Source organism: Taudactylus pleione, unplaced genomic scaffold (genome assembly GCF_031769625.1).
Source record: "Taudactylus pleione unplaced genomic scaffold, aTauple2 ptg000451l, whole genome shotgun sequence".
NCBI lineage: Eukaryota > Metazoa > Chordata > Amphibia > Anura > Myobatrachidae > Taudactylus > Taudactylus pleione.
Window position 1 is genome coordinate 6,675,308 of NW_028284853.1, and position 27,112 is coordinate 6,702,419.

Consider the following 27,112-nt stretch of genomic DNA (forward strand, 5'->3'; position numbering starts at 1 on the left):
TTCAGCACTTGGCTTTAATTCATCATCTTCAGAAGTAATTCATATAAACCCCGTCCTTTATTTTTATCACAAAATCATTTAGGCCAGTGATAGACACAACCCCCGGAACACAGGGGCCTAATGGGCGGCCCCGTAACATTACCCTTAATATCAGAAATAAGTTAAAACAATTAATTGAATCAAAGAAAGTGACATCTATCTGTAATGACATATCAGCAGAGGCGTCACAAGGGGGATGTGGACCGCACTGGGTGTCACCCTCTGAGGGGGGTGACACCACATGCAGGCCCTTCCTCAGTGACAGGGAGCCGAGCACTGCACACTAACATGAAAGTGCAGAGCCCAGCTCCCGAGCAGGAGCCGCAGTGCAGGGAGAGTCTCCGAGGGTAGCCCGCCATCTCCAGGAGTGCTGGGCATGCTCCCAGAGTGATGAAACTGGGGTGAGCCGTGAGGTCATGTCCCTCCCAGTGAGGTCACGCCCACTTTCCATAGCAGCATATATAGAGAGAGAGAGTGTCAATATGTGGAAATCTGCACTTCACCCACTTCAATTAGTCCGGTGCAGGGTCAATATAATAAATACACTTCCATCCATAGCAGTGGGTTCCACCAGGGGCTCGGGTATAGATAAGACCAGCACACTTTCTTCCAAAACTATCAACTTTATCTTCAAGAAAATAGCTTCATAGCAACACAGTAGTTAGCAGCATATTCAGACATCTTCAGCATATCATACATTACATGTCAAAGCATGATTCATTAAACTGGGGTCCAACATCACACCCAGCTCTTAATCCAGTCCCAACAGCTGTATCGGTGTAGACCGTCATCAGGGGAGAAGCAGTTCTAAAGTGCATGTGCAGCCTGTAAATACATAAACCTATCAGTGCTCATAGTGCTCACTTGTCTGATCACTAGGGGTGGATATACTACACCGGGACGCGTGTAGTATAAAAATCCTTACATTATAATAGGAACATCATCATATGCCCCGCCGATAAGGGCGGGGGTGTTGTGGTGTTGAACACATCAGACTACATCAGTGAGGCAGTGAGACAGCTTTCAGATCAGAGTTGTTATAAAATACTTAAATTTGATCCAACAGAGAGCTTTAAAAGGGAGATAGATTCCATTATTCAGCTTGGGTTAACTAATTGTTGGCTTGACGAACAGACAGCACAATTTTTAAACCCAAGAATACCCTAGAATTCCGTTGCTATATACAGTATCTTGCCTAAGATCCACAAGCAGTTGGTCAAACCACGAGGGAGATCCATTATCCCTGCGATGGGTTCTCTTGGCCAACCGCTTTGCCAGTATGTGGATTATCACCTGCAGCCTGTGGTCCAGGAAACTCCTTATTACATCAAAGATACTTCTGATTTAAAAAGAAAAAAAAATGGCTAACTTTGGTGCACCTCCAGCAAGGTGTATACTGGTGACAATGGATGTCACCAGTTTGAACACAAATATTAAACACAGTGAGGGAATACAGTCAGTCAAAAGAGCCGTCATCACCAGTCCACAGTATATGGGTGCACCAGTTGATTTTTTGTTATTATTGATTGATGTTATTTTACTCAAAAATATTTATTGTTTGACAATTCTTTTTATGTACAGTTGATCGGAATGGCGATGGGGTCTAATATGGCCCCATTTTATGCTAATTTATTTATGTATGATTTTGAGAAAATACACATTGAGGCCGATCTTGAGTTTTCCAATTGTATTATTTTTTTTATATACGATTTATTGATGACCTGTTTATGTTGTAGACTGGTGGTGAGTATAAATTTAAGGTAGACAAGCACCAGGAAGACAATTATATCTGTGTACAGCTGAGTCTGTATATGAACCACAATGGAACTATTAATGAAAAAAGCTGTGGCAGCTACATTATAGCACTGCATATACACAATCAGGGACTCGGGACCTCATTCAGAGTCGGTCGAAGCGGCCGCACGGTCGTACGGGAAAAGGGGCCGGATATGCAAATGATTCCTTTGCAAGTTGCGTCCCTAAGTTCGGATCGATAGCTGGCCGACCAAGGGGAGGAAGCGGCCGGAAGACAAAAAAATACGCCCCCTTCTCGTACGCATTACACATCATCTCCGGCCGTATAAGGATTAATCGAGACCATCGGGAACCATCAGAACTGGTCGTAGAGCTTAAGGTTGACCATACCCTCTCTTAAGCTCTACGATCATGTCAGTGTAAAAACCTCCCATGTCACATGTGCCATGACGCTACTTTGTTAATTATGCACTCCCATAAACCGTATGCACTCCCATAAAACGCCGTTCGCATAATTAGGCACGCCTGCGTCCGGATCTCCACTCCCCCGTTTTCAAGCACCTTCTCCTGTTACCACCCACAAACGGCTCAATCTGTAACTCAAACTACCGACCTGGCTGTGTTCAAGGAGAGAGAAATTTCTGATCGTAGCGGCTAGTTTGCGCACGCGCAGTGCGGACTTTACGCATGCGCAGTATAGCGAACATCGGTGGCGTACGACCGTGCGGCCGCTTCGACCGACTCTGAATGAGGTCCTCAGTCACACGCAGATATGTACAGTCAGGTGCATAAATATTGGGACATTGACAGAATTTTCATATTTTGGACTCTATTCACCACCACAATGGCTTTGAAATTAAACAAACAAGATGTGCTTTAACTGCAGACTTTCAGATTTAATTTGAGGATAATTACATCCAAATCAGATGAACGGTGTAGGAATTACAACGGTTTCTATATGTGCCTCCCACTTTTTAAGGGGCCAAAAGTAATGGGACAAACTAAACAATCCTAAATCAAACTTTCACTTTTTAATACTTTGTTGCAAATCCTTTGCAGGCAATTACAGCCTGAAGTCTGGAACGCATAGACATCACCAGACGCTGGGTTTCATCCCTGGTGATGCTCTGCCAGGCCTCCACTGCAAATGTCTTCAGTTCCTGCTTGTTCTTGGGGCATTTTCCCTTCAGTTTTGTCTTCATCAAGTGAAATGCATGCTCAATCGGATTCATGTCAGGGGATTGACTTGGCCATTGCATAACATTCCACTTTTTAGCCTTAAAAAACTCTTTGGTTGCTTTTGCAGTATGCTTCGGGTCATTGTCCATCTGCACTATGAAGCACCATCCAATGAGTTCTGAAGTATTTGACTGAATATGAGCATATAATATTGCCCGAAACACTTCAGAATTCATTCTGCTGCTTTTGTCAGCAGTCACATCATCAAAATACAAGGGAACCAGTTCCATTGGCAGCCATACATGCCCAGGCCATGACACTACCACGACCATACTTCACTGATGAGGTGGTATGTTTTGGATCATGAGCAGTTCCTTTCCTTCTCCATACTCTTCTCTTCCCATAACTCTGGTACAACTTGATCTTTGTCTCATCTGTCCATAGGATGTTGTTCCAGAACTGTAATGGCTTTTTTAGATGTTGTTTGGCAAACTCTAATCTGGTCTTCCTGTTTTTGTGGCTCAGCAATGGTTTACATCTTGTGGTGAACCCTCTATATTCACTCTTGTGAAGTCTTCTCTTGATTGTTGACTTTGACACATATACACCTACCTCCTGGAGAGTGTTCTTGATTTGGCCAACTGTTGTGAAGGGGTTTTTCTTCACCAGGGAAATAATTCTTCTGTCATCCACCACAGTTGTTTTCCGTGGTCTTCCGGGTCTTTTGGTGTTGCTGAGCTCTCCGGTGTGTTCATTCTTTTTAAGAATGTTCCAAACAGTTGATTTGGCCACACCTAATGTTTTTGCTATCTCTCTGAAGGGTTTGTTTTGATTTTTCAGCCTAATGATGGCTTGCTTCACTGATAGTGACAGCTCTTTGGATCTCATATTGAGAGTCGACAGCAACTGATTCCAAATGCAAATGTCACACATAGAATCAACTCCAGACCTTTTACCTGCTTAATTGATAATGAAATAACGAGGGAATAGCCCACACCTGTCCATGAAATAGCTTTTGAGTTGATAGTCCCATTACTTTTGGCCCCTAAAAAAGTGGGAGGCACATATAGAAACCGTTGTAATTCCTACACCATTCACCTGATTTGGATGTAATTACCCTCAAATTAAATCTGAAAGTCTGCAGTTAAAGCACATCTTGTTTGTTTCATTTCAAAGCCATTGTGGTGGTGAATAGAGGCCAAAATATGAAAATTAGGGCAACTGCAACAAAGATGTGTAAGGACACATCTGTATATGACTGTTGTGAGATTATAAGAATCTGAGTAATGAGTAATAGTTTATGTCTGTGTGCTCTCAGGTGGGAACAAGGGACTTGTTGCTAAGCTTCAGAGCTCTGTACACTGTGGGCTATTCCGTGTCACTGATAGCACTCTTATCAGCCCTGATGATCCTCACCATGTGCAGGTAAGTACCCGAAACATTGAGAGACCAATAAAACTGCTAGTTACCTCAGACTGAGTGACCTTACCTGCTCCCTACACCTATCCCTGACTGGTAACACTCAGGGGTAAATTTACTAAGATTCGAGATGGCCCCGATTTTCAAAGTGATTTAACTCACTGGTACACGCCAAAACTTGGATGATTTAATCCCTTTTTTATTCCAAATTTACCAACAGGCGATTTGAGGCTAAACGAGTTTGCTGATGGTGAAGCAGAACGAGATATCTCTCCCGAGTAACTCGTTTTGAAGGAGATTACTCACCCGAGATTGCAGTGTTTTCTCTCTGCAAATCTCTCCCGAGCTAGCAGCCAGCACATATCAGTGAGATATGTGCTTGCTGCTTGTGTATTAATACTTGTAAAAAATAGATAAATGTTTAAAAAAAACACTAACCAGCCCCGGACATGCCAGCTAGTCCTGGTTCTTAACATTACAGGGAAAAAATGTGTATGGTTCCATTGTAATTTCAGAACCAGCACCAGGCAGCAGGGACAGAGCTGGTTTTTAATATACGGAGAAAAAAAATTTACATGAGGTCCCCCATTTATTTAAAACCAGCCCTGGACCCTTTCTAACGTGGGACTGATGCTACAGCCAGGAGTGCCCTTTCACCGAATGCCCTTTCACCCAGCCGCAGCATCAGCCCTGACCGTTAGTCAGCCCAGCCGCAGAAATGCCCTGCATGCTGGTACTTGTGGTTCTCCAAGTACCAGCATGCGGGGGAGGCTTGCTGGGACCTGTAGTTCCACTGTAAAGACGATGATGAATATTCAAATTTTTACACTACACCTAACACTATCAACCCTCCACCCACCGCCAGGGGTGGCGGGGATAGCCCCGGGCTATCAGCCTAGGCCAGGGGTGCCCTGGAGAGGGCTACCCCTTTTTTGGAGGGGTACTCAACTCCCCAGGGATCCCTGGCCTGGGCTGACTAGCAGTCAGGACTGATGCTGTGGCTGGTGGGCCCAGTGAAAGGGCACCCCTGGCTGTGGCATCAGCCCCCCGCTAGAAAGGGTCCAGGGCTGGTTTTAAATATACGTGGAACCTCACGTCATTTTTTTTTAACGTATATTTAAAACCAGCTCTGTCTCTGCTTCCTAGTGCTGGTTCGTAATTTACAGTGGAACCCTACACATTTTTTTCCCTGTAAATTAAGAACCAGGACAGGCTGTCAAGCCCGGGGCCCGGGGCCCGGCTCTTTTGGGGGGGGGAACCTCACTTTTTTTTTTTAATAATGAACCCTTGTTTAACCATTTACACAAAGAAACATACACAAATCACAATGATTTGTGTATGTTTCTGACCATCTCGCAGCTCAGGGGGTTGAGAGTTTGAAAAGTGATTTTGACAGAGTTTGCTCCTTTCTCACCCGAGCTTGTCATCCCAATTCTTGGTAAATTTGAGAGATGTATGTTTTAGGTGAAAAGTACTTCCGATTTGGCTCAATGGTGATTTGATTCAAGATTGCTATCTCACCCGAGTTTTACGAGTGAGATGAGAGAAATCTCTCTCTAACTCTCCCGACTTTACCTATAGTAAATCTGCAAGCAGGAAAAAAATTAATAAATCACCCGAGATGGTCATCTCGACCTATCTCGAATCTCAGTAAATTTACCCAATCACACTTATACACCTACCCCTGACTGATCACACTTATGCTCCTCACTACACCTACCCCTGACTGATCACTCTTATACTACTCACTACACCTACCCCTGACTGATCACTCTTATACTCCTCACTACACCTACCCCTGACTGATCACTCTTATACACCTCACTACACCTACCCCTGACTGATTACTCTTATACTCCTCACTACACCTACCCCTGACTGATCACTCTTATACTCCTCACTACACCTACCCCTGACTGATCACTCTTATACTACTCACTACACCTACCCCTGACTGATCACTCTTATACTCCTCACTACACCTACCCCTGACTGATCACTCTTATACTACTCACTACACCTAACCCTGACTGATCACTCTTATACTCCTCACTATACCTACCCCTGACTGATCACTCTTATACTCCTCACTACACCTACCCCTGACTGATCACACTTATACTCCTCACTACACCTACCCCTGACTGATCACTCTTATACTCCTCACTACACCTAACCCTGACTGATCACTCTTATACTCCTCACACACCTACCTCTGACTGATCACTCTTATACTCCTCACTATACCTACCCCTGACTGATCACTCTTATACTCCTCACTACACCTACCCCTGACTGATCACTCTTATACTCCTCACTACACCTACCCCTGACTGATCACTCTTATACTCCTCACTACACCTACCCCTGACTGATCACTCTTATACTCCTCACTACACCTACCCCTGACTGATCACTCTTATACTCCTCACTACACCTACCCCTGACTGATCACTCTTATACTCCTCACTACACCTACCCCTGACTGATCACTCTTATACTACTCACTACACCTACCCCTGACTGATCACTCTTATACTCCTCACTACACCTACCTCTAACTGATCACTCTTATACTCCTCACTACCCCTACCTCTGACTGATCACTCTTATACTCCTCGCTACACCTACCTCTGACTGATCACTCTTATACTCCTCGCTACACCTACCCATGACTGATCACTCTTATACTCCTCGCTACACCTACCTCTGACTGATCACTCTTATACTCCTCGCTACACCTACCCATGACTGATCACTCTTATACTCCTCGCTACACCTACCTCTGACTGATCACTCTTATACTCCTCGCTACATCTACCTCTGACTGATCACTCTTATACTCCTCGCTACACCTACCCCTGACTGATCACTCTTATACTCCTCGCTACACCTACCCCTGACTGATCACTCTTATACTCCTCGCTACACCTACCTCTGACTGATCACTCTTATACTCCTCGCTACACCTACCTCTGACTGATCACTCTTATACTCCTCGCTACACCTACCTCTGACTGATCACTCTTATACTCCTCGCTACACCTACCCCTGACTGATCACTCTTATACTCCTCGCTACACCTACCCCTGACTGATCACTCTTATACTCCTCACTACACCTACCCCTGACTGATCACTCTTATACTCCTCACTACACCTACCCCTCACTGATCACTCTTATACTCCTCACTACACCTACCCCTGACTGATCACTCATACTCCTCACTACACCTACCCCTGACTGATCACTCTTATACTCCTCACTACACCTACCCCTCACTGATCACTCTTATACTCCTCACTACACCTACCTCTGACTGATCACTCTTATACTCCTCTCTACACCTACCCCTGACTGATCACTCTTATACTCCTCACTACACCTACCCCTGACTGATCACTTTTATACTCCTCACTACACCTACCTCTGACTGATCACTCTTATACTCCTCACTACACCTACCCCTGACTGATCACTCTTATACTCCTCACTACACCTACCCCTGACTGATCACTCTTATACTCCTCACTACACCTACCTCTGACTGATCACTCTTATACTCCTCACTACACCTACCCCTGACTGATCACTCTTATACTCCTCACTACACCTACCTCTGACTGATCACTCTTATACTCCTCGCTACACCTACCCCTGACTGATCACTCTTATACTCCTCGCTACACCTACCCCTGACTGATCACTCTTATACTCCTCACTACACCTACCCCTGACTGATCACTCTTATACTCCTCACTACACCTACCCCTCACTGATCACTCTTATACTCCTCACTACACCTACCCCTGACTGATCACTCATACTCCTCACTACACCTACCCCTGACTGATCACTCTTATACTCCTCACTACACCTACCCCTCACTGATCACTCTTATACTCCTCACTACACCTACCTCTGACTGATCACTCTTATACTCCTCTCTACACCTACCCCTGACTGATCACTCTTATACTCCTCACTACACCTACCCCTGACTGATCACTCTTATACTCCTCGATACACCTACCCCTGACTGATCACTCTTATACTCCTCACTACACCTACCCCTGACTGATCACTCACTTACATTTCACTGTAAGGGGGCGAATTGCAGTTGCAACAGTGCAGAAACACCAGCAATGGCACCTCTTCTTGCCCCTTATGGGGCTGTGAACAAAAATCAGCGAGTCTGTAAGTATACTGTAAGTGCATATAGCCGCACGGACTCGCGGTGGCGAGCTAAATGAATCGACCCCTTATACTGCTTACTATACCAACACCACATCACTGATTACCAGAAAGACTGGTCTACCATATCTTCCCTTTCCAAAGAACACATCCCATAGCATCTCCACACTTCCCCAGCATCCGCCATCCTTACAAAGTGAGAGTGCTGTGTATTATCATCACTCTTAGCGCGTGATCAGACTAACTCTATTCCTTACCAATATACATGTACCAGACGGGCTGTCAGGATGCCGCTGTTCAGAATACCGACAGCAGCATCCCGACACCCATAGGAAGGCACGCAAGTATACCCCCTACCCTAACCCCCCCTTCCTAGTGCCTAAACCTAACCTTCCCCTCCCTGTACCCTAAACCTAAGACTCCCTCCACGGTACCTAACCCTAGCCCCCCCCAGTGCCTAAACCTAACCTCTCCCTCCCCGCACCCTAATCCTAACACTCCCTCCCCGGTGCCTAATCCTAACTCTCCCCCCTAGTGCCTAAACCTAACCTCTCCCACCCCGCACCCTAGTCCTAACACTCCCTCCCCGGTGCCTAACCCTAACCCTCCCCCCCTAGTGCCTAAACCTAACCTCCCCCTCCCCGCACCCTAATCCTAACACTGCCTCCCCGGTGCCTAACCCTCCCCCTAATGCCCAACCCTAACCCTGCTAGCTAACGATAACCTCCCCCTAATATCCCGATACTTACCTTTTGATGCCGACGATTGGGATATTGGTGCCGGGATCCCGACTGCATCCCGTATCAGACCTAGCGCTGTTTCTCTGCTCATTATTTTACACCTCATTTATCTCCTCTTTTTTCCCAGGAAGCTGCGTTGCACTAGGAACTACATCCACGCCAACCTATTCTTCTCCTTTGCTCTCCGTGGAATATCTGTCATTACTAAGGATATTTTGCTGGAGAAGAGATGGGGCATGCAGACCATTGAGGCCTCAGACTGGGAGATTCTCATTAGCAATGAGGTCAGCGTTATGGTGTTTTGCTTCCCATAATTGTGAGATTTTCTGTAGCTTTACAGAACTTTAGAAACTTGGAACTGTGGACCTCATTCAGAGTCTCTCGCAAGCGGCCGCTCGCTCGCATCCTACGTATGCATATTTTTCAAAGTGACACCATGGGAAGCAATCGCTCGCAAAGTGGGTGTGCCTATGCCTTGGCGAGCGATCGCTTCCCTTAGCGTCACTTTGAAAAATTAGCATACGCTGGATGCAAGCGAGCGGCCGCTTGTGAGAGACTCTGAATGAGACTCTGTGTATGCTGACACCCATTAGCCTATGTTGAGACGCCCACTTGCGCACGTCATCTCCAGGAAGTGTATTAAAACATTGGTACATCGAGCACCATCGGTACATATCGCAGCGCTTGTGGTTGCCTTACCCTGCCGCAAGCACTGCGAGGACTTCAGTGTAAAAAACAAGCATGTGACGTGTACTATGACGCTGCCTGTTAATTATGCACGCCTTAAAAACGGCGTTGCTACACTCAGGCACACCTCCACTGCCCCATTATTAGTGTCCTGCCCCTGTTACCACCCTCAAACGGTCTCTCCTGTCACTCATTTCACTGTGCTGTCTTTGCTGGGCGAGCGAGCGGGCTGCGCTCGCATAGAGTAGTTCGCGCACGCGCATAATGAAGCATGCGTGTTCGCAAACCATCGGGCAACTTGCGAATGCACAGCGCTTGCGAGAGACTCTGAATGAGGTCCAGTATGTCTTTAGCTTGCTTTGCCTTTCCTGTGGGAAGAACAAGTGTTGCCATTGCTCCCCAGTGGATAAAAGATTATGGGGCATATATATACTAATTATCAGGTCCTAGACTCGATAATTATAATTTCTTATTGCTGCGCCGCCGGGAGTACTATTAATCACATCCAATAGGAGCCCGTCCCTGCGCTGTGTAAAAGTAAAGCGATCGCATTTTCAATCACTTTACTGTCACTTCTTGGCGGCCTCCACACTGCTGCTGACGGAACTTGTGTGAGCTGAGAGTGCCGGGGAAGGATCCTACAGATCCCTATCCCAGTACTTTTTGCATTCTGTAGCCAATAGATTATAATGGCTGACGCCATCTTCACTCTATGGGGGCTGCAAAGCCGTCAGATTTACCAAGCTCACCCCATAGGATAACTCCATCTCCAGATAGCATTACCTTATATTACCCTATGGGCTACCATTTCACAAAAATGATTGGGATAGGGTTTTTCCGGCACGCTCCCCGATATAGAAGGGAAATTATTACTTTTGCGGTCATTTCTCTTCAGTACACATCACAGGGACGGGCTCTTTGTCGCTGCCCCTGTATGTGCTTTTAGTACATTCGGAGGAAAGTGAACGTATTATTGCCGTGAATATCCACGATAACAAATTCTAATAGTCGAGTCTGAAGCCCGATAATTTGCAAATATGCCCCTTAGAGTCAGCATTAATTCAAAACAATATAGCCCTGCAGGTGGCTGAAACGTGTGTGTGCGCTCCATGCAGAAAGCAGGATGTATTTTCCCTGTATGCAAAAATGAAATCTCATTTGCACCCCATACATTGCAACTTGGTATGTCCGGGTGCAAAGGGAGAAATGTATCACACCTTCTACAGAGTGGACAAGCAGAGACATTGCCCATAGCAATCAATCATTTATCAAGTACATCCTATAAAGTATGTAGAAGTTGATTGGTTGCTATGGGCAACTTCCCACTCTTTATAAGGCTTGTTACCTTTCCCCTTACATGGGGTCGCCAGTGTGTTTCATAAATTAGGTCCAGGCGTGACAATAATGCCATGGCAATAAGTACTAATATACTCTCTTTATCACAGGCTGCAATTGGATGCCGCACTGCGCAGGTTATTATGCAATACTGCATCCTGGCCAATCATTATTGGTTTGTGGTGGAGGCGGTCTACCTATACAAGCTCCTTATTGGTGCAGTGTTCTCTGAGAAGAACAATTACACTCTATACCTGTATCTCGGATGGGGTAAGTGAATATTGGGGATGACTAAGATTTACCCTGTAGAATAAGTTAAATTATGTTACCCTTGATGTTCCTCCAATTTTTACTGTTTTCAGTAAAAAAAACAGAAAACATATAAAATTATATTAAAATATATTATGTAAAAATCAGGGTAATATACATCTGTTGATGTACTGTATATGATGAGCTATATGGAGCGACTTAAGGAGCGTAAACACTAGACGATATGCTCCCTGAGCGATATCATCTAGTGTGTCCCCGGCAGGCTGTGCTCAATGTCGTTCATGACATCATTAATGATATCGTTCAGCGCTGGGCTCTCTCCCCCATTCCATAACATGCAGCAACCTGATGACATCGTCAGGTTGGCCTGCATATTAACCCGATGAACGATAATGACGAACGACCCGCGGGATCGCGCGTCGTCGTTATCGTTCATCGTTTTTGTGTTAAAAATGGACGATAAAGTGGACGACTGAACGATAACGATATCGTTATCGTTCAGTCGTCCACTTTAATCGCCCAGTGTGTACGCACCTACTGTAGATTAGCTAGTAATTTGTATTTTCTTGATGGGAGCTGCCAATAGGTTCACTTTCAAAATGGCAATATTCACCCTGACACCAAAAAAAACAATTACCTCCTACCAGTCATTTTTGGAAGTGCTTTGAAATGTAGTGGCGTTACCATAGGGGGGTCGGCCAAGGCACGACGGCACGCGCGGGGGGGGGCGACGAACACCGGGCCCCTGGGGGATGAGAGCTGAAATGTGCGAAAAGTGACATGTTGGGGCGCCCAAACATCACTTTTCGCGATCGCGCCCAGCACTTTGGTCGGGTTTAGCTGCTTTACGCGGCTAAACCTGACCACTTTGGGCACGATCAGCACGGAAATCTCGAACAATTGCATAGCGGCCCGCGATCTCCTGTCACTTTAGGCGGGAGATGCGGGCCGCAAAAACAATTGAATTCCGCCCATTTTCTCCGCCTCCCGGCTCCTGCATTGGGTGAATGGAGAGACGTCATGAAGTCTCTCCCATAGTGCTGACCGGAAGAAGCAGATGGAGCGGGGATTCGTGTAAGTATTGTGTTTTGTGTGTGTCTGTGTGTTATATATGTAAGGGGCACTGCATAAGGAGCACTACTGGGGACATTGTATACGAGTCACTACTGGGGGCACTGTATAAGGGGCACTGCATAAGGGGCACTACTACTGGGGGCATTAAGGTGCATATGGAATGGAATGTTCCCAGAGTGAGGAGAAGTGGTGGTGTGTCATGTTCACAAGTCCACATTTTCCAGTGGCTGCACCACTTGTGGCATGTGGTCATGCCCACCTACTTGGGGATGGGGGGGCTCTGTTTTTTTTACTTGCCCTGGGCTGCAAAAACCCTAGTTACGCCACTGATGAAATATGCTGAGCATGCATTTCCAAGGCAAGATTAGTTCTCCATCTCCCCATCTGCACATCACAGGCCCCAAAATGTCTGGAACAATGGATAATGCTGATATTGGTGACCTACAGTTGTGAATCATGTTGGCGAGGGTACAGCATAGTCCAATTTTTCACTTAGCATACATAATAGGAAAGTTTATTTTAGGATACTAGGAGGACTTAGTTTAGGATACTAGAAGGACTTAGTTTAGGATACTAGGATGACTTAGTTTAGGATACTAGGAGGACTTAGTTTAGGATATCAGGGGAGATTAGTATCAGGGCTTAGTTTAAGATACTAGGATGACTTAGTTTAGGATATTAGGAGGACTTAGTTTAGGATACTAGGAGGACTTAGTTTAGGATATTAGGGGAGATTAGTTTAAAATACCAGGAGGGTTTAGTTTAGAATTCTAGGAGGACTTTGTTTAGAATATTAGGATAGGTTAGTTTAGGATACTAGTAGGGCTTAGTTTAGGATATTAGGAGAGATTAGTTTAAGATATTAGGAGGGCTTAGTTTAGGATACTAGGAGGACTTTGTTTAGAATGTTAGGAGAGATTAGTTTAAGATACTAGGAGGGCTTAGTTTAGGATATCAGGGGAGATTAGTTTAAAATACCAGGAGGGCTTAGTTTACGATACTAGAAGGACTTAGTTTAGGATACTAGGAGGACTTAGTTTAGGATAATAGGAGGACTTAGTTTAGGATATTAGGATAGATTAGTTTAATATACTAGGAGGACTTGGTTTAGGATACTAGGATGACTTAGTTTAGGATACTAAGAGGACTTAGTTTAGGATATCAGGGGAGATTAGTATCAGGGCTTAGTTTAAGATACTAGGATGACTTAGTTTAGGATATTAGGAGGACTTAGTTTAGGATACTAGGAGGACTTAGTTTAGGATAATAGGAGGACTTAGTTTAGGATACTAGGAGGACTTAGTTTAGGATAATAGGAGGACTTAGTTTAGGATATTAGGATAGATTAGTTTAATATACTAGGAGGACTTGGTTTAGGATACTAGGAGGACTTAGTTTTGGATATCTGGGGAGATTAGTTTAAAATACCAGGAGGGCTTAGTTTAGAATATTAGGAGGAGAGATTAGTTTGGCCCCCGATGATTAAGTATTGGTCTGGCTGTGAGTATCCAACTCGCAGCGGGGGAAACTTTACACCGGAGCAATTCATCATTGCGCCGGTGTGGGGACAGCTGCTCCGAATAGCAGCTGTCCCCTCGGTTAGTATTGCAGCTACAGAAGTAGCTGCGTTACTTACCTCCTCCTGTCACCCCGGCTACGCATGCATGACCCGAGGCCGTGAACAATAATTGGTTATGGGCAACTTTTTTTTTTCAAGTTGTCCAATCCCTCGTTTTTAAAAATGCCCCCTCCCACTAGACTACACTTAAAAAAAATAACAAGTAGACCATAATTGTAGTGTCCACCACACTACAGTATGTCCATGTAACGTGTCAACATCACTGATAGATGCCTCTAAATTGGGTGTCATCGCCCGTCAAGTCATGGCTTGCCAGCTGCACAGGCTGTGTGCATCATTTATATTGGTGCTATGATGTCAGGAAGACTAAACAGAGACTTTGGGGGTGGAATTACTTATAGCCAAAAATAACATCATAACAACGGGAATGTCTCATCTCCTATAGCCTTGGATGCATGGAGGGAATATGTTCAAAAATTACCAATGCTCATGTTCTTCCTTCTCATTTCCCAGTCCTGGGTTATTTTATTTTTTTTATTTGAAAAAATATATCTAACACAATTAATTAAATGGAAAATCTGTAGAAAGAATGGGATCAGGCCACTATACTCTGGGTAAATTGATCTCAGAAAATTTGGGAGGAAGCGGGGTAAATACACAATGATTACGGACATTTACCGAAGATCCCCTCTATCTCTCTTACAGGGACTCCAGTTTTGTTTGTGGTTCCCTGGATAACACTGAAGTATCTGAAGGAAAACAAAGAGTGAGTGATAACTAGCAGTGATAAAACATAGATGATACCGCATTATAATGACCATTTCTTAAGGCGCATATTACACACTTAACGATATCGCTCATGGAGCAATCGTTAAGTGTTTGCCGGGCTCAACATCGTTAACAATATCGTTCAGTGACGTCACCGGCAGCATCCCTGAACGTGCACAACATGATGATATCGTCAGGTTGGCCGGCATGTTCAGGCGATGAAAGATATTGTTAACAATATGCGGGAGCACGCATCGCTAACGATAACTTGCATACACACTGGGCGATATTCTGAATGATATCGTTATCGTCAAATCATTCACAATATCGGCCAGTGTGTACGTGACATTACTTTCTAGTATTGAAACAATATGACTGGTCACAGATCATTTCTTGCTAGATGGAATAGAACTACAAGGAGCATGGCCTCCCCTGCAATACTGCCTCCTTTCACCTGGGCCTATGAGGCGTATTTTAAAAATTGTGGCCTGTTGATGACTCTCAGTATTATATTTGAAAGTCAGTTTCAGGCCTGGTGGGAGTATGTGTGCTATAACATATATGTCATGCACGTTGTACCTTCTGTCAGCCATCTTCTATTTACACCCTTACAGCCATCATTTATTTCTGATGTTGGCTCACGTGAGGTCACTCTTACACCATCTTTGATTGGCTGAAATCTCTCTGTTGCAGATGCTGGGCTCTGAATGACAACATGGCCTACTGGTGGATAATCCGGATCCCCATCCTGCTGGCCTCTGTGGTGAGCTGACAGCACACACGCACGTCCTCTTACACGTTACCATTTATTAAATGGCAGCCTTGGTTTTACTTCTGATAATCTAATTTGTATATTCATGGATGGATGGTACTGGACAGAGAACTGAGACATGTACTAAGCCTCGGAGAGAGATAAAGTGGATGGAGTTAAAGTACCAAACAATCAGCTCCTAACTGTCATGTCACAGGCTGTGTTTGAAAAATGACAGGAGCTGATCGGTTATGACTTTATCCCTGCTCACTTAATCTCCATACAAGGCTTAGTAAATAGACCCCTATATATCTCCATCCACTGTATCTCTCTCCAAGGCTTTAATGCTTAGACCCCATGTGGTAAACAGTGGCGGAACTACCGTGTGCGCAGGGGGAGTGACCTCTATGAGAGCGGGAGGAGAGGGAGTATTTTTGTAAGAATGAATTCCCGGTAACATAATTATTTTGTGACTCACAAGATAGGTTATTGTGGCTCAAAAAGTACTTGTAGCACAAATCTCTTTTTGAACATGAAATCAGTTCATCTCCTACATCCATTTTTAGAGGTGATGCAAAAATAACATTATGGGCAGGATGTACTAATGGCAGAAATGTGGTAAAACCCCCGCAAATGCAATTTTCTGCGATTTTACCGCATTTCTCAAACGTACTAATGCGATGCTTTTCGGTGCTTCGTCCCGGTGGGTAATGCCATCTTCAGATGGCGATACAAAAAAGAAGTCTATGGGCTTCTTTTCGGGATGCCCCCTGAGAGGGATCCAGTCGGATTCCTCCCAGATCCCCCCGTGGCACGCGTCTTTCTGAACAGTTTTTATCAGGAGAGCTGTGCTTTGCAATTTTAATCACATTTTTAAGTACATACCGGGGTAATTAACGCTGGTGTATACCCGATAGAGGCGCAATGTACCGAATCACCGATGCGATGCTTGGTACATCTCGTATGTAACCCAAAGCCAATGAAATGTTTTCTTCCATTCAAGTGACCTAGGCCAAATTAACCTAGAAAATATTTATGGCAGTGGTTCCCAAACTGGCTGTCGTGGCACATGCAAGGGTGCTACGGGTTGGTGGTCCAGTCAGGGCCAGATTAACAAGGGGTGGGTGGGACTACAGCCCCTGGTCTCGACATAAAAATAGGCCGATCATGATGCAGGACCAGCACCCAACTGGCCACATGGTCAACCATAAATCATAAGTATTAAAACTGTATTTCTGTTTTCCTCACAAAATTATTACATTTACTCTACCGTTCAAAATTTTGGGGTCACTTACAAATGTCCTTATTTTTGAAAGAAAAGCACTGTTTTTTGCAATGAAGATAACATTAAATTAATCAGAAACACACTCTATACATTGTGTAATGTGGTAAATGACTATACTAGCTGCAAACGTCTGTTTTTTAAAGAAATATCTACATAGGTGTATAGACCCTTGTCCAGCAACCATCACTCCAGTGTTCTAATGGTACAATGTGTTTGCTAAGTGAGTTAGAAGACTAATGGATGATTAGAAAAAACTTGAAAACCCTTGTGCAATTATGTTAGCACAGCTGAAAACAGGTTTGCTTGTTAGAGAATCTATAAAACTGGCCTTCCTTTGAGCTAGTTGAGTATCTGGAGCATCACATTTGTGGATTCGATTATACTCTCCAAATGGCCAGAAAAAGAGAACTTTCATGTGAAACTCAACAGCTAATTCTTGTTCTTAGAACTGAAGGCTATTCCATGTGAGAAATTGTCAAGAAACTGAACATTTCCTACAACGGTGTGTACTACTCCCTTCAGAGAACAGCACAAACAGGCTCTAACCAGAGTAGAAAGAGAAGTGGGAGGCCCCGGTGCACAACTGTGCAAGAAGACAAGTACATTAGAGTCTCTAGTTTGAGAAATACATGCCTCACAAGTCCATAACTGGCAGCTTCATTAAATGGTACCCGCAAAATGCCAGTGTCAACGTCTACAGTGAAGAGGCGACTCCGGGATGCTGGCCTACTAGGCAGAGTGGCAAAGAAAAGCCGTATCTGAGACTGGCCAATAAAAGGAAAAGCTTAATATGGGCAAAAGAACATAGACATTGGACAGAAGAAGATTGGAAAAAAGTGTTATGGACAGATGAATCGAAGTTTGAGGTGTTTGGAAAAGTGGGAAATTTATACAAGGTAAAAGGGATTTTGAATAAGGAAGGCAGGCAGCTGGTATTCTGTGTCACGGCCAGGATATTTCAGCATGGCGCTAGGCGGGTTTTACCTGTGAGGTCGTTGTGGCGCAGGCTGTCTGGTGGCGGAGCTGGTGTCTGGTGGGGGGCTTTGGCTGCGCTTGTTGTTGTGCGGGTCTGTTGTCACTCTGCGCTGGTAAGGCCTGGCGGCGTTTCCGTTCCGTTTGGCATGGGCGCCGCCATCTTGCCTCCTGGCCATGTGATGCGGCTGGCCAATCCTGGTGAGTCACATGTTCCCTCCAGCCAGTAACAGCACGGCATGGGGTATTTAGGAAGGGTCAGTGCCTTCCTTCTTTGCCAGTGCAACGTGTATCTCAGCCTAGCTGAGAGGGAGTTCTTTGTGCTTATCCTGTTCCTGTGAATTCGGTGTCTGCCAGTCTGCCTGTCAGCTCCTAGCTTCCGCTGGACTACCCCGCTTCCTCCATCACCCTTGCCCATACCTGAGTGCCTGAGCCTGCTGACATCCTGCTCATTTGCCTTAGTTCACTACCTGCATACCTGGCTTATTATTTCCTGCATCACTACCTGCATACCTGGCTATTATTTTCCTGCATCACTACCTGCATACCTGGTCATTTATTTTCAGTCCCACTACCTGCACACCTGGACAGCTCTAATTGTTTCTACTTGGACATTAACCCATTACTCCCACCACAGAACTCTTGTGCACATTTATATATTCCTGGACTTTTATTTACTGCCATAGTTTATGTCTACTCAAGCACTTATTAAAAAAAGTAGTTTTTTATTCAAATCCGTTTCTGTGATCGCTCCTGCTACCACCCCGGGTCCACAAACAACCCAGAACATAACATTCTGTCTGTAATGGAGTGGCCAGCACAGTCACCAGATCTCAAACCCATTGAGCTGTTCTAGGAGCAGTTTGACCGTGTGGTACGCAAGAAGTGCCCATCAAGCCAATCCAACTTGTGGGAGGTGCTTCAGGAAGCGTGGGGTGAAATTTCTTTGGATTACCTCAACAAATTAACAGCTAGAATGCCAAAGGTTTGCAATGCTGTAATTGCTGCAAAAGGAGCATTCTTTGACGAAAGCAGAGTTTGAAGGACAAAATTATTATTTCAAATAAAAATCATTATTTCTAACCTTGCCAATGTCTTGACTATATGTTCTATTCATTTTGCAACTCATTTGATAAATAAAAGTCAGTTTTCATGTAAAACACAAAATTATCTGGGTGACCCCAAACTTTTGAACGGTAGTGTATCTAGTTTTACTTATTTAGGAAGACTTTGGGCCTGAGTGCAGGGGGCGTACACACCGATATGACACTAGCCACACCCACACATCACTGGTCACACCCACATGGTACTGGCCACACCCACATGGCACTGGCCTCACCAACACAGCAGTGGTCACACCTCCGCTTCCCACAATAAGTTCATGGTCATATTCAGTCCCAGGCTCATGTGGCCCTTAATCCAGTCCTGGGTCCAGGACTAGATTAAAAATATTTATGGTCCATGTGATAGGCAAATCCAGTGCTGGTGGCAGCCCATCATAAAATATGTGGACAAGCAGAAACCCAACCCTGTCCAGGGGTGCTGTGAAAAAATGCTAATACTCAAGAAATTGCTGTGATTCAAGAAAGTTTGGGAACCACTGAGTCATTGCTCCATTCTTAGGGCCTGATTCAGCAAGGATCGCAACTGTGAATGCAATAGCGATTACGCCCGCAGTCTCACTGCAATAGCATGCCACTGCGATCTCTATGCCGTTGCAGCACTACATAAGGACGCCCACCTTACCTTACACACATCCGTAATGTTTAGCAAGACTGCAAAACCATCGGTAACATCGATTACCATCGCAGCCTCACGCACACCTGCACAAGCTCTGACCTTACTCAGAAATTGCTAACCTTGTTGCACTCTATGAGTACTCAGGATGTGTACGGCATCGCAGTGGATAATTTATGCACGCCCATGCAACGGCGTTCAAACGCACTGGCACACCCGCGTATCGCTGACCACTTCCCATCACCTCCCACAATTGGCACTTCCTGTCAATCACTCTGCGATGGGTCTGCGTAGCCACTGCAATTGCAGTCCCAATCGCAGTGGAGTGTTCGCACACGCGCAGTGCGATGCGTATGCATGCACAGTATGCAACAATCGTCCGATAGAGTTTGTAATCGCAGTTGTGATCCTTGCTGAATCAGGCCCTTTATCATTACATAATCCAGTAAATCGCTAGTTTTTAATGTGTCTACATCCGTCCATGTGACATATCCCTTATCCCTGCCTCTCTGTGCCATCCTCAGATTAACCTTCTAATCTTCATGAGGATCTTGAAAATGATATTGTCCAAGCTCAGAGCCAATCAGAAAGGGTATGCTGACTACAAGCTGAGGTGAGACCAATCAAAATCATCTAAGCCTGCATGTGCTACAGTACCTGTTGTACCTATATACAGTGCGTTACAGCTAGATGAAATTGGTAAATGTTAATGAGGATATTTTGTGTCTTGTAAAACCTCAGCAATTCTAGTCTATGAATCAATGAACTCACCCTTAATGGCTGCCTATCTATTAAGCAATGAAATCTGATGTACCTCAGATAAGTTTATTATAGCAAAAGACATATAGCAGCACCTGACACCACAGTGCAACATCGTAGAGAGGTGTAAGGGGACACAGGACATCAATCAGTAGCTAGTCATATAACATATCACATGATATAAGGGAACAGTGTGCAATCTAGCCCCCATAGTGTAGTGTTCAGTAACTGTGTCTCAAAAATAAATGTAAATATCTATAAAGTGTCAGGATTGGAGATGTTGGAAAATATATGTGCTGGTCTGAAACAACTGTGGCAAGCCCAGGAGTGAGAGGGGTGAGGAATGCAATAGACCACAGGTTCTCAACTCGGTCCTCCAGACCCGACACAGTGCATGTTTTCCAGGTCTCTTCACAGAATAGCAAGTGAAATAATTATAACCACCTGTGGACCTATTAAAATGTGTCAGTGAGTAATGAATACACCTGTGCTCCTGATAAGTGACCTGGAAAACGTGATCTGTGTGGGGTGTGAGAACCACTGCAATAGACATAACAGAATTACTAACACAAATGGTTTTCGTGTGGCAAAATGTTAACCTTATTTTATGTGAAATGTCATATTACATGTTCTACAGTATATACATAGCATACATATAATATACACACAACTATGGCATATACAAGTCCTGCCCTAGTATAGACTACAAGTTACACTGTACAATAATATTCAGTTTGCATGCAGTGACCCCTGGTGGTCATAAATGATACTGTAGCATTTTGTGTATTAATTATTCATAAGCTTGTGGCAATTTTATGCAACCGTTTTCTCCCTAAACACAATAATGAATAATGTACAGTTATACAAAATTATCCTTTACATAGCAGAAATTCATATATAAATATTTATATTTGTTATATTTATAATCAACATTGTTAAGTGGATGACAAACATATGCATATTTAATGTACAACTTAAAGTAGGCATTATTTAATGAGGTGAAATATATATATACCATCCAAGTTACCTAGCAATTAGGAATTGCTGAAGCACAAATTAATAATGAATATTGTTAGGATAGAAATCCCTGTGTGCATAAGAAGACTATGCAATCACCAAGGTAACGGTGACCTGGACAGTGATGTATACACATCTATACAGCCCTTCTCTGCAACCGCATACAGAATTCTGCCACATAAATGGGAGAGAAACAGAAGGATTATGGGTAATTAGCCGGACATTTTTATGAAAGCTTCATCAGAAGCTGCAGTGTGCTGTTGAGTAAAATGTAAATGCAATTTAATGAACATCGCTATAGTGTTCATTAGCTAGAATTGAAGAAATGTGATATTTTGTTATAATGCTCATTTTCTTCAGTTTTCATACACAGCATCAGTAAGGCTGTGCCGCAACACCTTAAAGGGACAGAGTATATGTGTATTTGATGAGTCTGTTCATTGGCCAGGCATACGATGGGAAGCTGTCTATTATTATTATTATTCAGGACCGTAACTAGGGTAGAGCGATCAGTGCCATGGCCAGGGGAGTAGCGAGGGTGGCTCCAGTGGAGCACCTGCTCCAGGCGCCTGCTCTGGCCAGGGCGCTGGAGAGCAGCCATTCCGACGAAGGGCAGAGCACCTGCGGAGCTAAGCATGAAACACATAAAGAGATCAGTGCTTCCAGAAAAGGGGCATGGTGTGGACGGAGCAGCGCCTATGGCTTTGCCCACACCACGCCCCCAACAAGGATGCACTGATCTCTGGCATAATGTGAATAAGGGGCACTACTATGGCATAATGTGAACTATGGACATTACTGTGGCATAATATGAAATGTGGGGATTACTGTTTAGCATAATGTGAATAATTGCCCAAACAGTGGGATAACGCAACTTAATGGGTACTAATGTGTGGCATAACGTGCATTGCGGTCATTATTTTGTAACAATGTGAATAAGGGGCACTACTGTGGCGTAACATTAATAAAAGACATTACTGTGTGGCATATGTGAATTGTGGGCACTACTGTGTGGTTTATTTTTACTTGGTGGAATTACTTTAGTGGGTTGGAATATATCTAGCCCTCTATCTCCCAGTTTGATGCTACCCCAAATGTTTATTTTTATTTTCTTTTATTTTGCCCCTACATGCTGGACATGTCCCCTACCTGGCACAGTTGGGGGCGCGGTAGCACACACATGCTCCGGTCTTCATGGCTAAACGCTACACCACTGGCCATGGCACAGGGCACCACAGGGCATGGGGCGCTGTTTGGGCCTGTCAATTTTGCTGTTTATTATCATTCTCACTTGTAGCTTCCTCATCTTTTATCCCCAGCATCTCCTGGCCTCCCCTATCTCTTCCCTGGCCCTTCCCCATGAGGCCATGGCCCTTTTTCAGGTGCTCTATCTTATGTCCCTATTTAAAAAATGGGGGGGCACCAATGCTCTCTCTGGCACAGAGCACCAAAAAGTCTAGTTACGGCTCTGTTATTATTATTATTATTTATGGCACCACAAAGTGTATGCAGTGCTGTACATAGGGTACACATAAAAACATTGTAATATAACAGCGCATACAAGCAAGAGTGCATTATGCAAACAGGCAGGTAACCATAGCATAGGTCAGTGGTTCCCAAACGGAGTGCCGCGGCACCCTGGGTGCCTCAGGGCACTTGCATGGGTGCCTCGGATTGGTGTTCCAGTCCCAAATAAAATTATTTTTAGTCAGTGTAATAGCCAAAACCAGTGCTAATGACTGCAAATCAAAACATATGTGGACAAAAAGAAGCGCAGCCCTGTCAGCCACCACATAACTGGATCTAAGGGTGACATAGAAGCACAATTTACTTCATTTAATTTTTTCTGAATTACTCAATAAGATACTTTTGGCCCAGGGGTGCCATGGAAAAAATGCTGATACTCTAGGGCGCCATGATTCAAAAAAGTTTGGGAACCACTGGCATAGGTACATACAGTAGGACTGGTAAAACATTACTATAACTTGACAAGCTGGGCAGGACAAGTAATAGCAGCATGAAGATGGCAATTCACTGTTGCTTTACAGAGCAAGCGGTGGTGAGTTGATGGAGGGGAGTTAATTAAGTACTTGATGAAGCGGTACCCACAGGGCTGCAGAGAGCAATGGCGGGCTTAGGGAACGGGAAAGGCCATGGACAAATCCTGGGAGTGTGGCCACGGTGGTTCGACAAAAACAAACAACTAAAACATCTATACACGGTGCCACACAGTGGCGTTGCATGCCAAGGAGGAGCACATTCTTACCCCTGCATAGCTGTCCCAGCCTCTGCTGGGCCCCTTAAACAAGCCCAAACCTGCGTAATTAGAACCCGCTCCCTTACCCTCTCAGCATCCCTGGGTATCCATCTTATGGGAGAACAATCAGTGTCAGAGCTGCTGAAGGGAGTGGGAGACAAGGTGGTGGAGCATTGGAGACATGGCAGTGGTGCAGAAAGTAGAAATGTGAGCAGAGCCGTAACTAGACTTTTTGGTGCTCTGTGACAGAAAGAGCATTGGCGCCCCCTTCATTTTTCAAAGGGACACAATGCACCCAAAAAAGGGCCATGGCTTCATGGGGAAGGGCCAGGGAAGAGAGAGGAGAGGCCAGGAGAGGCTGGGGATGAAATAAGAGGAAGCTACAAGCAAGAATGATATATACAGAAATTTGACAGGCCCAAACAGCGCCCCCTGACCTGTGGTGCCCTGTGCGATGGCACCGGCCGCACTACCCTAGCTATGGCCATGAATGTGAGTGATCCAAAGGCGCCACCTTTAAGATGATCCCTTCTAAGTTCAGATGTTGATAATACACCACTCTCAGAGAAGAAAAACAGCATACAATTAATCCACAGTCTGTATACGCTCTGTATTCAAGAACGGAGACCCTTTTTCCACTCACCTAATTACAGTGAGATGCGTTCCCTAAAACGTATCTGATATTCACCCCATATTTGCAGCAGGCATACAAATAGCACAACAGTAGCCCTTTTGGGAATAAGCTTACCTGGGTGCAGGTATAGATGTTCCTCAAAAGGTTTCTTTGTGCCACCAATCACATATCAAACAGGAAAAGTGACCTCATATTAGGAATTGATGAAACGGCATTCAAAGGTTAGAATATTCTCCATAAAAATGTATTGCACAAAATAAAAAAAACTTCATAAAAAATGCACAGGCAATACCAAAGGTAATCCCCCAGGTGGGATGCTCCACTAACAAATGGTCTCACAGTTCAATAGATGCTCCTCACCCGGAATGAGTGGATTAAAGATAAGTCCACCAGCTGGCAAGAGTCCATGTTGATAGAATATCCCCCTTCACCACCAACGCGTTTCTGACCAAATAGGTCCTTCCTCAGGGTATACAGGGATCTCCCAAAAGTAATTAAATACCCCTTCACTAGTTAATTTTCAAATGCAGGGAGGGTCTACGCCCAGGTGAACAATATAACCTGGATAATACATAAAATAAATCATCCCCGTATTTCTAATGACAATAACTCAAATAAAAGATTTGCAGATGATGTTAGGCTTTGCATGAATTTTATAAGAGCTAAACATGCATATTATTCATTAAAAAATACATATGTACTCATGTGATTATCCGAGGAGGTGACACCAAAATGACGGCTTCTCCTCAGTGACTGGGAGCGGGGTACGGCATTGTGACGTTAGTGTGCACAGCCCGGCTCCCGATCACTGAGGAGGAGCCAGCAGTGCAGAGAAAGTTTCTGGGTGCAGCCCGGCATCTCTGAGAGTGCTGCGCAAGCCCCCAGAGTGATTAAACCTTCCCAGTGAGGTCACGCCCCTTTTTGGACACAGGGGGTCTATTAGTCGCACCGGGTTTCACTGATCCCAGTGACACCGCAGGGCCCATATTCTGGTGACCACAGTACAGTGCATAGCCTATAGTCTGGTGACCACAGTACAGTGCATAGCCTATAGTCTGGTGACCACAGTACAGTGCATAGCCTATAGTCTGGTGACCACAGTACAGTGCATAGCCCATAGTCTGGTGACCACAGTACAGTGCATAGCCTATAGTCTGGTGACCACAGTACAGTGCATAGCCCATAGTCTGGTGACCACAGTACAGTGCATAGCCTATAGTCTGGTGACCACAGTACAGTGCATAGCCTATAGTCTGGTGACCACAGTACAGTGCATAGCCCATAGTCTGGTGACCACAGTACAGTGCATAGCCCATAGTCTGGTGACCACAGTACAGTGCATAGCCTATAGTCTGGTGACCACAGTACAGTGCATAGCCTATAGTCTGGTGACCACAGTACAGTGCATAGCCCATAGTCTGGTGACCACAGTACAGTGCATAGCCTATAGTCTGGTGAGCACAGTACAGTGCATAGCCTATAGTTTGGTGACCACAGTACAGTGCATAGCCTATAGTCTGGTGACCACAGTACAGTGTATAGCCTATAGTCTGGTGACCACAGTATAACGCAGCAGCACCATAGTCCATGGACTACAGTTTGAAAGGGGTATTAGAGTTATTTACTCTATGTGAGTACTGGTAACTTGACACTGTCTATCAATAGCTTTATTATATAATTGAAGAAAAGCACTGGCTTTATATTTGCAGGAGTCCGCTGCCTTCAGGGATAGACCTGAAAGGCCTGCAAGAGGAGGACAAGCGGATAGCGCGATTAATATGTACAACTATGAGGTTATATTGTGGTTTCCGCCTTTTCACGCCTCCTCTGGGAGATGTGGAGGAGTACAGCAAACAAGGAAAAATGACGCCTATATAATATTGTCCAACCTCCGTGTTGTGTGTATCATTTACCTTAGTTTGGATCTAATACAGGACAATGCATAGAGATCAGTTCATCTCTATTCTGCTTTATCCAGCAATATAATACTCAACAGACAGAGGGGGTGGATGGGAGGGGATGGGAAAAGGGGGTCTGATGCTTTTCCATCTGGCTCATAAGGGTCTACACTGTGCAATGCTCCTGATCCGGCACATGTTCATAATTCATGAGCAGGGCCTTCTGGGAGTAGATGGGACAGCACATATAGGCCCTCCTGAACCCCAGGCCATATAGAAGTTGTACTGTGCAGCTTCAGCGTTAATCAAATCCACAGCTCTTAACTATTTCAGAACCACTGTTGCTCAGATTACCTGGAAGTTCTCCTAGCCCCTCTAAACGTAACTATTTAGGGACACACAGGATTTGGATGGCCAAACTAATCTGTGCAGTTGGTAACACGTTAATGCTCTAATGCAGAGTTTCCCAAACTCCGCCATTACAGTCCAGGCTTTGGGGATATCCATGCTTGAGTCCAGATGGTTAAATCAAATTAACTGAGGTACTAATTAAGGAACCTGTGCTCGAACATGGATATCCTTAAAACGTGATATAGAATGGTGGAGTTTGGGAACCTCTGCTCTAATGGGTTTCTCTAGCTGCACCCACTAACTTCACCCCCTTCTCCTCTACTGTACATCTATAACCAGTTGGCTAGTGCTATAGGTGCTTTGCCTGACCCTGGTGAAATGCCCCTAAAACATCCTTAATATGATATACAGA

At 44.7% G+C, this 27,112-nt stretch overlaps 1 protein-coding gene across 1 annotated transcript in view; it reads left to right on the plus strand.

Annotated features, from left to right (window-relative positions):
• Positions 1-27,112, plus strand: part of LOC148505544 (glucagon receptor-like) — a 110,903-nt gene that overhangs the window by 56,254 nt on the left and 27,537 nt on the right. The window contains exons 6-11 of the mRNA XM_088448186.1: positions 4,292-4,398; positions 9,454-9,610; positions 11,459-11,618; positions 14,977-15,037; positions 15,733-15,802; positions 20,309-20,397. Coding sequence (XP_088304312.1) covers positions 4,292-4,398; positions 9,454-9,610; positions 11,459-11,618; positions 14,977-15,037; positions 15,733-15,802; positions 20,309-20,397 — 644 coding nt within the window. The remainder of the gene's footprint in view (positions 1-4,291; positions 4,399-9,453; positions 9,611-11,458; positions 11,619-14,976; positions 15,038-15,732; positions 15,803-20,308; positions 20,398-27,112) is intronic.